Raw genomic sequence first — 14,449 nt, forward strand, 5'->3', positions numbered from 1 at the left:
TTGTGGGGTTGGGGGGGGGGGGGGGGGGGGGAAAGCTTGGCCAACCCTTCCTCATGTGTCTGGGAACATCTGCTATGCTGACACCCCCTTCCCCATTTATATGACTTTTGTATATTATGAAACTATATAGTTTCACTATATGAGTATATTATGAAACTATACTGAGAATCTGTGAGGGAAGAAACCCTTAACATACTATTTGCAAATTTATTTCCATTTTTTAAAGACGATAAACCTGCCATTGTTATGTATACTAAGATATACATTTTTTAACTCATATTTGCATTATTTCATTTTAGGCTGCAATTGCACAGGTGCTGGAGCATTAAGCCATAACTGTGACAGACTGACAGGGCAGTGTCCTTGCCGTGCTGGATTTCAGGGTACAGCTTGTGATCGATGTGCTACTGGCTTCTTCCATTATCCATTCTGTCAAAGTAAGCTTCTGGGGTAATCATAGGGCTGCCTAATAACAACATTTGAAAGGTGTTGATGGTGCCAAGGTGGTGGTCGTAGTGGGGGGTTGAAACACCGGATACCAAGTTTAATTGGGCTTGTAGTGTGGAGTGTGGTATATTTGAAAGAATACTGTGACTCCTAGAATACTGTGCGGCTTCTAGGAGTTGCCTCAAAATGTATTGGAAGGGAAATATCTCTACTTCCATAACTGATAGTCCAAGATATATTTATGTTCTTATATGAAATCTTTAGAGTCAATTCAATACATTTCTGAGTTTTTAAAGTGACCCTTCATCAGGGCATAATGTGCAAAACTCAAAGAGTTTCAAATAATTCCTTGATAGTAATTGTAGGTTTTGTAGAACAGGTTGTCCTAGCTGGTTCTTGTTTGTCTGTATGGATATGCATATGACATCATCATCTTGCATTGAGTCATTTCTAAGGAATTGTTTATACATTCATACATTTTCACTTACATTTTGGTGCATACAACTGACTTGAATAGAACAATGCAAGACAATGCACAACAAATGATGAACTTTTCCCAATGCACTTCAACACAGTGCAGTGTTATGAAATGTTCTGTAGAACACAATGGAACCTTGTAAAATCGTGCTCAGGGAGAGCAGATTGCACAAAGCAGTTTTGAATTTTTTTATTTGCGGAAAAGCTTTATAGGGCATCATGCTGAGCAACATGAAAACAAATGGATTTAGTTCAAAAAGAGGTCAGTCCAACCAAAACTGGTTTCAGTCTTTATTAGATGCTAGAGAGATAAACCACCCTGTGGCTCTATTTGTGAGATCTTTATGTTTGTGTTCCTGCAAAAACTGCTGTGGGCAGTATGAGTGGTCCCCACTCTTCCTGATGAATTTTTTTTTATTAGTTGTATATTATAGATAATGTAGCAGGGGATGCTGTTCAAAACTCCAAGTTGGACAGAAATTTTAGCAGGGGAATCTCACTCTTGGGGTATCCAAGAAAAGAAGCGAGAGGCTGGCTCAGACCATCAGACTCAACTTTAGACAACCAATGTTCTTTTATTGCAGTGAGCATAGGAAAGTCAGATTTGAATATAAAGCCAAGTTAATATTTGTGAGCACATGATGATAAAAACAAAAAGCTTGGCCTAATAGGTTTGCTAAGGGTGGAATGGTGCCCTATGACACCCATCATTGTGGCATGTACAGAATGTTATATTCATGTGTTTACAATCTTGAATGTATTCAATAGTAGTCAGGTGTTCCAATTAAGAGGGGGATATCATTTGGTGAACAAAGTACAAACTTATATTAAAGGGGAATAATTCTGAGGAACAAGGAACACATCCCATTCCCAAACTGTAAAAAAAAATGGTTGATTCAATTATTTTCAATGCTAATAAATATGCAGTGAAGATCACATTTCCCAGTGGGTGTCTAGTTTGTATTGGTCAGATTAAAACACACAAGCTCCAGAGTTTACATTCCCTGATAGTCAAGTGTGCCATGTTAGTCTTATGTTTAAGACAGTGATATGCAAAGTTCAGTAACTCAGAGCTGCCAACTAGATTTCTTTTACCTGATTTCTTTCTACCAAAGAGTTAACAGTTGATCTCTGGTAGTTTTAGACTACTGCACTTAGCACATGGTATTGGTCTTTCTTATTTATAAAGTCTGTCAATAGCTCAACCCATTGTCATTCCTTTCGTACTTGCTTGTCAAGACAAAACTCACCAGAACCTTCAGTGTGTAATAAAATACAGTGTATGAAAGTGTATGCAACCTCATCAATGAACTTCTTGTATTGCTCCCTTTAGTCTGTTTTATATATACAATTGAAAGCATTTTGTTATTGTAGCACTCCCTGGATTCTAGGGGCAGGATGGGCTGACATTTCACATCAAGGATGGATCCTTAGCCGGAATGTGGGATGTGTGGAGCGAAATTGGTCGCCAGCCACTTTTGGAATTTATTTTATAAGACCTTACAGAAACAGGGAGAGAGGGTATAGGGTTGCAGATATCTGAGGAATACAGAACTCCAGACTCACTAAATGCTCTCCAGCTTCACAATTTCGAGTGTCTTTGAACCAAAAATACAACGAAACTGTGTTAGACCACCATAGCCGGCAGACACTTTGAGATTTCCCCTGAGTGAGACACCAGATTTCTCTCTGAGGTCCAAGCCCATCCTGGCTTTTCTGGTACCTCCAGTAGACAAAGTTCCTCCCTGGCTCTCCATTCCAGGAATAGTTCTGGATTCCGACTGGGTCCACATTTGACCACCTGCAGGCTTCAGGCCTGGTCAGACAGCACACATGTAACACACCTCCCCCAGACAGGAGGCCCGTGGGAGAGAGTCGGTGAGGTTGGTTATTTATGTCCTCTCCCAGCATGCACCACTGGCCATGAAACTCCTAGTGATTGGCTGTAGAGACATAGCTATCCATAAAATCCCACTATTGGTTGCTCTGCTCTGTGGCAAGGCTACACCAGCAGCAGGCAGATGCAATCAATAACAGAATTCTTAGGGAAAACCAGATGAGTATAAACTATACAATCGGCCAGACTGAATGTAGCCTTAGCAAACTAAGTTTAAGTATTAGCCCACTAAGAACCAGGTGGCTACACTACAGTATGTTTGTTCAATAAGTGCAAAAGTCCTGCCAGAAATCCAGGGATATTCTGTTTCCTGTGCACTCTGCAGTGTTATCTCAGTGCTGTCGGAACTACAGAACACCCCCCATGTTATGGAAAGGAGGAGAGGAGAAGACATTCTACAGACCTAACAAACTTCTTGTCCTAGGGTAACAGTGCTATTCCTTCATAGATATAGTACAATAAGTGAGTGGTGTCAAGAAGTGTGGTACTAGCAGAATCACCAGGTGAAAAATTGCCTGAGAAAAAAGAAAAGTAATCCAGCTACTACAACTAAGAACTGTTAAGCTGCATTCTATTCATTTCTAATCATGGGTTTAGATACACTTTAATTACTCATCTAAAAAACAGTAAGAGAAATACAGCCATTTTAATCAAAAAGGAAGGAGGGATAACCAGGAAAATCAATTGAGATTAGTACTGATAAAATATAAAGGCTCATTGCTGGTCTTTCCTTTTGAAATTGCTAGTTCTTTGGCTGTGATACTGATCCAAAAGCTTTAATGCTCACGGGCAGGGCCCTCCTTACCATCTTGTCTTGAATTGTATTGTAATTGTAATGTCTTCCTTATATTGTAAAGCGCTGTGCAAACTATTGGCGCTATATAAATCCTGTATAATAATAATAATGCTTTCTGGGTCACTGACCTGGAACAGGAGTTCTAATTTGCACACTTTTTCATGGTTGCAAGTAATTCAAAGAGAACTGAGCTCAGAGACAATTAGGCATCCCCTCTATTTGGTCAATAGAGATATTCTTGAAGAGAAAGACATCCCAATGCAATAGCATTTTGAAGCATGTTTTTTTAACTTTTCAAACATTTTGCCTTCATTTTTATATACAGTTTTATTGTGAAGAATATCTGCACTAAATAGCAGAATGTGAAAAAAAGCCTCTGCTTGCTGTAATTAATGGGCTGACCTCATTGACATTTGAGTTGGGGTTACAAATTTCACATTCTTATGCAGTTTTATAGTTCCGTTCAAGTCCAAATATATATAATGAAATCATAAATTAAATTATTGTGGTATTATTTTGAAACGTACCTATTATTTGTGTTGTACTTATATTGTGCTTAATTTCCTGCCCGTGTCATGTGCAGTAATTCATTTCTTCACACTGCTCTGTGCTGTGTATAAAAGCCATTTCCTTGAATTGTGTAGGATGTGATTGTAATCCCAATGGAGTGCTCCCTGAGGTATGCAGCACTGTTGGAAAGTGCCTGTGCAAGTTTTGGGTGGAGGGGGAACGCTGTGACCAGTGTCGTCAAGGATATCACTCCTTTCCTAGCTGCTTTGGTAAGTTTTATGTGCTTTATCGGTAAGTGAATTGATGATTTAGCTGTGTTTGATCTGTACAAGTTATCTTTTTTGACTTTTCACTAAGTAACTAAATCATCATCATGAATACATCTGTTGATCGGCCATAAATCTGTTGATCGGTCATAAATCAAATGTGTTTCTTACTTGCAGTTGAAACTGAGAACACAGTGCTTTGCTGAACTAAAACTTTATGTAGCATTGTCAGCCCTGTTCACTATAGAACACCACCAACTCCTTACCCCTTACTGTCCCTCTCCACATGCATAGATTAATTTCTTCCCATCTAAAACATGCTGCAACTTTTTTACTTCCAAAAGCCCACACACACTGTGTGTAGGGAAAGAGCACACTGTGTGTAGGGAAAGAGCTCTTGGGAGATGTCATTCTGGGAGCGTGACTACATAAATAGGAACTGACCTCCCAGCAGTTGCCCCTGCAAGAATTTTAAAGCCTGGTTATGAGTAATAAAATCGGTTTCTTGTGACAAAAACGGAATATTGCTGGGACATGCTCTAGAGGCGGTTTGGGCATAAATCTGGGTTATGCTTGTACATATCCTTTTTAACACTAACACTGGACACTCAGAGGGTTATTCACAAAGCTAGCTGAAGGATCAGCCTTAGCTGAGAATAGGCCGAAAGGTAGCCTGCCGGAGGTTCAGCTCAGCCGATCCAGATGTTGGATCGGCTGAGTCGAACTCCTTCTGCACTTCAGGTCGGCCCGAGCCAAAGCAAGCTGATGTACGGCTGATTTCAGCCAATGTACAGCCTGAAGTGAATAGCTGAACAGCGTTCGGCAGCTTTGTGAATAACCCTATGGCTGGGCACACACCTTACAACCATCGCAAGACTTTTGCAGTCAGCTTCCGCTTACACCTTACAACCATCGCAAGACTTTTTGCGGTCAGCTTCCGGCATTGCGGTCAGCATCCGATGACCGCAATGCCGAATGGGCAGTGTGCGTTTGTGCACACCGGCCCGTCCGGCTTTTATCTTACGAACATGCTACACACCCACCGAAAATCGTATGATTCTCGGCGGGTTTTCGAACATGTTCGTAAGATAAAAGTCGTGCAACCTTACAGTAGTAGAGGTCGCACGGCTTCCACACACCTTACGATAATCGTATGATCACGGGATTTCCCACGATTATCGCAAGGTGTGTGGGCACCTTATCAGTGATTGAAATAAATGTGTATTGTTTTACTTGCCAGATGATTTGCATTTACACACTGCAGAATCACACAAGTGACAAATCGTCGGATGGTTCAGGTGAACACAGGCTCACATATTTATGAAGCTAAACACACATTCTCTACTTCTTTAGTAAATAATGTCTACTATATTTGAATTATCCCTTGCTGGAAGCTTTAAAATAAGTATGTACGTAAGTTTTGTTAATAAATAAACTGGAAATCATGATGCATTTTTCTCACTTTAGAATGCGACTGTGATATGTTTGGTGCTTCTAACCCAGCGTGTGGTCCTCGAGGTGAATGTTTCTGTCGCCCTAACTATGCCGGGCACACATGTAATCAATGCGCACCTAATTTCTACAGCTACCCCTTATGCCTCCGTAAGTATAAAACACAGATGTTACATGTGCCCCAGCTTCACTAAGCTGTGCTCTGCAGCAGTTAAACCTGTGCTGCTTTTATTTTTAACACATGTGGGTTTGATTATTAAAAAATTGCATAGCCTATTCATCCAGCAAAACCCCATATAAATTCATTCTGTGCAAGTTAATCAGCTTTTCTGAGAACGGGGCAAACATTTATGTTCTTAGTGTAATTTCTCTTCTGGTCAAATGTTCTTCAATAGGTATATTTATAAAGAACAGAGTGAATGGGGAAATACTGTACTGCATTATGGCCCCTAGAAGGAGCTAAAGATCATAGAAAGTAAATACATGTTAGTAAGGAGATACAATGTTTCAAAGAAGAGACCGCTGGAGAGAATAACATATAAATGTAAGCATTGATACTACAGTGATAGCAGTATTTTTATGATTATTTCCTCCTGCATTCTCTTGAATTTTGTCTTGTTACTAACATGTATTTGCGGTATTTTCCCCAATTACTCTGTTCTGTATGAATGAAACAACTGAAGAACGTTTGATGAAAGAGAAGTTACACTAAGATTCGTTTTTACCCCACTCTCGCAACAGCAGGTGACTCGAATGTGCCTGTAATTTTTTACTGGGTGAATAATATATTCAAAATAGACCCTATGGTATTGTATTTGTGTAAGAGTGAATTTATTTACGGTAAAGGAATGGAAACTCTTAAGTACTAAGTATGTGTTTGTAACATAAATTTGTAACCAAATGGTAGCGGAATTTGGAGAATTCTGTATAGAGAATAGTTTCACTAATGCTAATTTTTATTTTGTTTAGCCTGCCAGTGTTCAGCTCAAGGCTCCTTTCAAAGTACATGTAACCCTGTGACTGGGCAATGTGAATGTCGACCAGGGGTAATTGGACTAAAATGTGACAGGTGCTCATCTGAAATAGATGATTATCCATATTGTCAAGGTATATAAAAAGTTCTGGTATGATAAATTGCCCTGTATTATCAAGCTTTTTCTACATTGTATATTGAGTCAGTAAAAAAATGGAACACATACACAACCTTGTGTAAGCTGTACTGTGCTGTTTTCAAGAAACATTGGTATTCCTTGTCTCAGATTTATCTGTGCTAGAGACTGTCAGTTTGTAAAAGGCTATCATCATTGCATATAGTATGGATATACTTTTTATTTTAGAGACCTCCTTATGGTGAGCTTTAAAGCAGAGCCACTTCATATCTTAATGCCCTCTAAAAGAGGTGTTTTTCTCTCTTGTACCCTTATGTCACCAAGCCTCATCCCCCCCATCACTGTGTCTGAACCTGCCGTTGAAGGTACTAATGCATACAGAAGCATAGAAACTAAAGAGCTGCTTAGCAAAGTGGTAGCTAAAAGGTTGTTAGGCCTTCTTCCTGCAAATATAGCCAGCAGACTATGCGTTTCACATTTGTTGAGGTTGTATATATGGGATATTGTATATTTACACATCGAGAGTAAACATGGACCAATGCTCTGTTAACATAAAGCTTTGTTAACGGTGTTGCAGAGATGGATAAAATGAGGGTAATAGAATTACTGAAATACTTACCCTTCCTGGAGAAAACGCACTACAGGTTTTCTTTCAGGTTTGATACGAGTCTGAAGGGCAAGTCATTTGGTCATCAGAATTCACAATGGCTGATCCCCTTCCTCAGTAAAGATCATGTACCTAGGTGCCTAGACCTTCACTATGTTACCAGTGGTATAAAAAAGGAAGTAGCATTTTCTCAGGCAAGGTAAGAATTCATGTTACTCTCTGTTTATACAGTAAGACTGTGAACATCATCTAGTGGTAACATTAGAGTATGTTTTTTTTTTTCAATTAGAAAACTTTATTAAACAACTTAATTAGTCATGAAACTTGCACAGATAAGTAAATAGCTGCATTTCCTCCCACGTTTTGGCCTGTATATGACTCATGAGTCAGGAATTGTACACCTCTAGCTTGAACATTCAGGCCTCTTAAAGTATATGTAAAAGTTAAACTTTTTTTGGTAGTGGATACAGTAAGAAATATTTCACCACCAACTCCTATCACTTTTTTTTTGTCCCCCTGGGGAAACTTCTCTTTGCCTCACGTTGTGGGGACAAAAAAGGAACTCCCACCAGGACATATATCTCCATTAGAGTGCCTCTCATCCTGTGTTGAGGTGACAGCTGTAAAATGTTGGATTTCCCATCACTTTCTGTCCCTGTGACAGTGGTCACCAAGACAAAAAAAGAAGAAAGTGTAAAACTCCCCAGAAAAAACACAAGCAACAATAAAACCACACAGAAGTCTGAACAGCTTCTAACTCTATCCTAACCTAAAAAAAAGTTTTGGCTTTAGTGAAACTATAACTTTGTGTTGGTTATGGTCAGCTTTATATTGGGGAATCCTGGGAATATTTGCTCCTAGCATTTTAAAGTTGTTTTAAAAAAAACATATTTGCTTAGTGCTGAAATAGACTTGAAAACAAATACTTTTAGATCATTAGATTCCTTGGTTCCTTGACATATTTCCTCAGGCATTTTAAAAGTCTAGGCTGCTATCCAGTACTAAACAACGTTATATTCTTGTTTCCTAAGCATTATCAAGAAGAAAAAAACATGCAACATTTTACTAAGCTTTGAGGTTGTGCCCTATGGGAACCAGCCAAAAGACAAAAGAACCATTGTGGGGCTAAAGTGCTGGCAGGATATTTTATAACACATACACATCTCCTGAGATTGTTAATCAAGTCCTTTTTATTACATGCGTGAAATAAATCATCAGAATAGGCTTTTTCCTAAATAAACCAATTTAACTAAACGTTGAACTATTTGGCTGTGTTTTATGAGCTTATAGATACAACTATGTAACTTGGGCATGTATAATTTGCCTCAGTACATTTCAGATTTACTATTGGAAGAAAGCACTTTGTTTTTCAGCCACATGATTTAATATGCTATAGCTACTTTAAGGGACATTGCTTTACTAAAAGAGTCCATAGACATTAGTGTTGAATCAGTTTTTATTAGCATTTTAAACAGGTTTCATAACATTCAGTATTGAAACTCAAGAAGGGTATAAAAATTACAAACTAGACATCAGGCGACATGAGTATGTGAATTGAACATTGGCGGTCTGGCATGGACATTCAAGGGTCAGTGTTAAAAGAGTCCATAGACATTAGAACTGAAATACAATCTGGCTTCTTGTGGAAATACATAGTTACACATCCCCAGGTCAGCACCGCTGAGAAAATAGCTATTAGCCAGTTTTGGTCAATTACTTTATATTCTAACATTTCAATAAAGAGACAAGAGTGACATCATGGCTTTTGCCATGATGTCACAACAGTAGTGGAACAGTAGTGGAAGATTCATAGTTGTCTTAGATATGAAAGATTATATCTGTGTTATCCAATGGAGTCTGATGTCTCCATAAAGAGGACCTGTTTGCCCTCTATGTGATAGCAATAAAGTTAAGTGTAAAAAAAAAACAACTGAAAACATTTAAGTCACATATAATAATTTTTTTTTTAAATCATGTTTTTGTTCAAAAAGGGCTTAACATGTTTGGTATCTATTTACCTGACATGACCCCATCTATATTTTTTTAACAAAAAATTGGGCATTATGTTCTGTTTCTGTGCACTAAAATGTATTTTAGTGTATTGTATCCTGAAAATATTGGTTTGATACTTTTTTGTGCAATTATCGTGCAACATAAAAATGCAACTTGCATTTGTTTTTATTCTACAGGGCTTCTTCTTTCAGAAAATATATAACTGTTTGGGGGTTTTAAGCTTTTTTCTAGCCAAAAATTCACATTGTATTATGTGTGTGGAAAAAATATGAAATTGCTCCAGATTGCAAGTGGTTAAAATAAAGGGTCACTTGTGGTCCTAGGTCACCAGAGAGATGAGATAGGAGCCATTTTAGAATATAGTGTGTTCTAATAGTACTTTAGAGAATTATCATTAGCATAGGATGGTGTCCTCAGAAGTGATTTTGATCTTCTTTTATTATAGGCTTTAATGGAGACTGTAACCTCATTGGGACCATCAATTCTCAAGCTGTAAGTTGTGTTTACATTTCCTGATATTGTACCAGTCAGTGTCAATGTAGGCTCAGAGATCTTCTTGACTTCTAGCATTGTATGCGATCATTGGACCATTTCTTTCCGCCTAGAGTTCTTAATAATTGTGTAATAGCTGGCATGTATAGTTTATAAAGTGGAAGACATTTAAGGAACACCTTTTGCTAGGAACAAATATCTAATATACAGTATTATTTCCTATCATGCTCATGCCATGGTAGCTATTAATTTAATCATAAATACTGTCAGCTTTTACTTTTGAATTGAGTTCCCTTTTCAACATTTTTTTAAATGGCTTAAGTATGAGAAGGACTGGAGAAATTTAGAAAATTATCTATAAGTAGAATCAGTAAAATCAGCCCTGGCACTTACAACACAGAGGAGAGTAAACAACTTAGAATGTAGTTAAGCAGATATTCGATAGCACTGAGTTATAGTAAAATCATTAAAGTGCATGCATATCTAACTTTTTTTGTTTAGAGTAGGAAAGGATTATAAACTTGTTATATGCTATTGCTGTCTGTCTTCCTGCTAGGTGGATTCACCCTCTCTATTTGTCCTGGTGACCATTGTCACCAAGGCAAATAGTGATTGGAAATCCAAACTTTTACAGTTGTCACTAAGACATGAGGAGAGGGAAAATTGGAGACACTTGGTCGTGTGACAACTATCTAAAAGGGGAATTCTGCTTACTTTGTAGAGATTTCCTCTCACTTCCCGTTGTGTCTCTGGGAAAGGATGTTAAGGTAACTCTCCCCAATGGGATGCAGACAGCAAAAAATAACCCGTCTACCCTATCCAAAATGACCCCCCAAATTCTATACATATTACATACACATTTGTTTGTAGAGGTATAAATAGTTTTGAAGAATGGGTTTAAATTTATTTATCTTACTTACTTATTTCTCTGCTTTTCACAGGGACACTGCCAGTGCCTGCCCAGAGTTGAGGGTATAACCTGTGATCGTTGCAAGCCACTATATTGGAATTTAGATAAAGAAAATTCACAAGGCTGCATTGGTAAGCTTCTTGTATACCTTTAAAAAGTAGGGCTAAGGTGAGAGATTAATCACACATTGGTGTAAAGCTGAACTCCAGCTTTAAAAATGTATATGTGCTTAGATTGCACCAGCTTTAGCACTGTTAAAACACAGCAGGTGACTTGCTCAGCACAGCAGCCATTCAGAGGAATAGTATTTTACTCAATGAATACTAAGCCTTCACTGATTAGACAAGAGCCAATTAGGTCATGGCATATTACACGATTTCTGTGGCCCTGCCAGGGATCATTTCTATATGCTTACATTGTCCCAAGCTGGACAAGTGTAAGTATATACACATTTTTCAAGCTGGAGTTCAGCTTTAAGTAATTCAACTTTGCTATGTCCAAAGTTTAGTACCGTGAATGGTAACAAAAATTCACTACAGTTTGGGCCCATTCATTCTTGTATGCGGTATGGTGTGCGAGTTGGGCTGTCTTTCACAATGACTGGCACTAAATGCTTTGCATAAAGATTGTGCAATAACATGTGTATTAGCATTTGTAGTGCGCTGCACTGTAAAAAAAAAATGCTCTTGTGAGTTATTCTATACATTGAGATACATAGGCAGCCCATTCATAATGAATGGTTTTCCTTAACACAGTGGACGTTAACTCATGGCGTAACATGCATTAATGCACCGCAACTGGATGCAAGTGTAGATGAAGCCTCAGTGTTGCTGCTTTAGTAAAAAAGGAGATTATCTAAGTTAAGCAGTCCTCAGGGACTCCGGCCACCCGGAAAGGAATAAATCTACATCAGCCCCTGTAGCCAATATCACGAATGCTGGAGTGCCAGACCAGTGCTACTAACAGGATATCATTTTATGATACCATGAGCACCTTTTTTCAGAATGTAAATCTACTGTGATGCAAATTTTGAATAGCCAAAAGTTGTAGAAACAATTAAGTGGATAGGGATAATGAGAATGAGAGATCTGTGGAAATCACATACGTTTTAGTTTTATATATTATTTACTTTTTACAGGTATTTATATAGCGGCAACAATTTACACAGCACTTTACATACTTCCAGATTCACACCAGTCCCTGCCCTCAAGGTGCTTACAGTCTAAGGTCCCTCTTGCACACGCATACAGGGCCAATTTAGAGAGGAGCCAATTAACCTTTCACCGTGACTTTGAAGTGTGGTAGGAAAGCAGAGTACCCATAGGAAATCCACGCAAACACAGGAAGAACAAGAAAACTCCATGCAGATACTCTAGTGTCCTGATTAGGATTCAGACTGAGGATCCTCTGGTTTTAAGATGTCAGTTTAGGTTCAGAACCAAAACAAGCTGCAATGTATCAGCTGTTTCTGAAATAGGTGCTACCGTAATAGTAGCTCTGATGCACAGATCAGGACGTTGGCTGTCAGCAGGTCCTGGCAGCTACATGCCCTGGCAAAAAAGGGGAGAAAAAAAGGACTTTGGGCTACCCACTATACCACTGTGCTGCTCTAGCACATCTGACATAACATATCAGCTCTGATACAAATAACACCAAACCTAACCTAACCTTTGTTTTCAGATTGCTCCTGTGATGTAGATGGAACAATAAGTGGAATAGGTGAATGCCACCAGGTAATAAATGCAAATATATGTATTTCCATAAGCATTTTATATTAAAACTGTGCTAATACAATATATTCTACTAATACAATGGCATTAATAGTCAGGGTATTTTTTTAGACAAGGAGTCATTATGCATTACTATGTAATACTATTATTACAAATCTATAAGATATGTTGCGGGGGGCTTGCATTTAATCAAAATTTAGCTGGTGATCCTGCCAGTGGTTGACTTCCTGCCATATGGTTACCACACAGCCTCACGGTGTCTCAGAAACAGTATTGTCACCCTATTGACCCTGGCAAGAATTACAAGCAGATGTGATGGCACACGGCACTCCAGCTTGTTTGGACTGAGCCCACTCAGACCAGCCACTTGCGGCAAGTAAAGTGTGGCTGAAAGACCTTCCCCATACCAAGTGATAGTGGCTTTGGGAATTAGAAGCAGTGGCAGCATCACAGAAAGGACATGGCGCACACACAATCCCTGGTAGTTGGATGAGAAAGCTGCTGAAATGTGCACAGTCCATGCAAAAGTTTGTCAAAAACAGGTAAACATCGCATGAAAAAAAATATGGCGAAGCTGAATATATTAAAGGGTCTTACTAAAACAAGTAGTGCTTGTTGAGGATTTAGTTCTGCTTTACAATAAACCACTTTTATTAAGCAGGAATGAAGTCTTCTGAAAACTGTGTGTGCTGCATATGTGTCTACAACCAGAATCCTGCTCCAAAATAAACTATATTAGCTCCCAAACTTACTTAAATTGAATATTTGGAGAATTCCCAAGGAAACGTGATAATGTCAATGACAAACTTTGGAGAAATTACGTCACGGATCAACCTACTGATATTAGACCAAAAACTAGACTTCTGAGCACTTTACCCAAAGACCTGACTGTACTTATAGAGAATCATACATTCTCTCTAAAGTTTTTCATACTATACACTGGGTGGTATTTGTGGAATCTAGGTGAGATATATGTAAGCCTTTACAAAAATGAGAAATGATTTTATATTAGGGAAAAGTTAGTAGAATTAACATATTTTAAGTTTGTAGTCTTGTGACCACATACATCTGGATTAATTTGGACAGCACTGTAAACCTGGCTTAAAGGGGCAAATCATTAAAATCCATAACTGATCTTTTGGTTTAAAGTGTATGCAAACCCTAACAATGACCATTGCTTTTTTTTTGTTTGTTATCTTTTTTTAAATGTGCAGAAAAATCCTTGTTGATCATGCCAGGAATCTTGTAGGCTGATAACATCCCTCCTATGTTATGGAGAAGGGGAGGGGGTGTTCTGTAGTTACTAGGGTGACAACTCTATTTCTCTGTAGATATAGTACAGTGAGTAAGTGTGGTCACCTAAGAGCAGGAAGTTTGTCACTGCCGGGATCCCCAGGTGAAAATACAAGGGAAAAAAGCATGAAAAAAGAAAACTAATGCAGCCACCACATTTAAGGACTAACAAGCTGCAATATATTACATATTTGCTTTTGAAATTAGATATGCTTTAATTTTACATCATGTCAAAACTGTCATTATATTATGAAGTAAGCCAGAATTATGTTTATATTTAATATTCTTCTACCCAGACTGATGGTGACTGCCATTGTAAGCCATACACTTGTAGCACATCCTGTGGAACATGTCAAGATGGCTATTATTTCCTAGAAAGCAGGAATTATTTTGGATGCAAAGGTAAAAAAATTTGGAGTATACTTTTCCTAAATATGCTTTGTAGTGGAA

At 38.3% G+C, this 14,449-nt stretch overlaps 1 protein-coding gene across 1 annotated transcript in view; it reads left to right on the plus strand.

Annotated features, from left to right (window-relative positions):
• Window positions 1–14,449, plus strand: part of LAMA3 (laminin subunit alpha 3) — a 160,340-nt gene that overhangs the window by 53,083 nt on the left and 92,808 nt on the right. The window contains exons 12-17 of the mRNA XM_018566742.1: window positions 4,262–4,396; window positions 6,815–6,952; window positions 10,020–10,066; window positions 11,008–11,107; window positions 12,657–12,709; window positions 14,296–14,401. Coding sequence (XP_018422244.1) covers window positions 4,262–4,396; window positions 6,815–6,952; window positions 10,020–10,066; window positions 11,008–11,107; window positions 12,657–12,709; window positions 14,296–14,401 — 579 coding nt within the window. The remainder of the gene's footprint in view (window positions 1–4,261; window positions 4,397–6,814; window positions 6,953–10,019; window positions 10,067–11,007; window positions 11,108–12,656; window positions 12,710–14,295; window positions 14,402–14,449) is intronic.

Source organism: Nanorana parkeri, unplaced genomic scaffold (assembly GCF_000935625.1).
Source record: "Nanorana parkeri isolate BGI_ZX_2015 unplaced genomic scaffold, ASM93562v1 scaffold971, whole genome shotgun sequence".
In the NCBI taxonomy this organism is placed as follows: Eukaryota; Metazoa; Chordata; class Amphibia; order Anura; family Dicroglossidae; genus Nanorana; species Nanorana parkeri.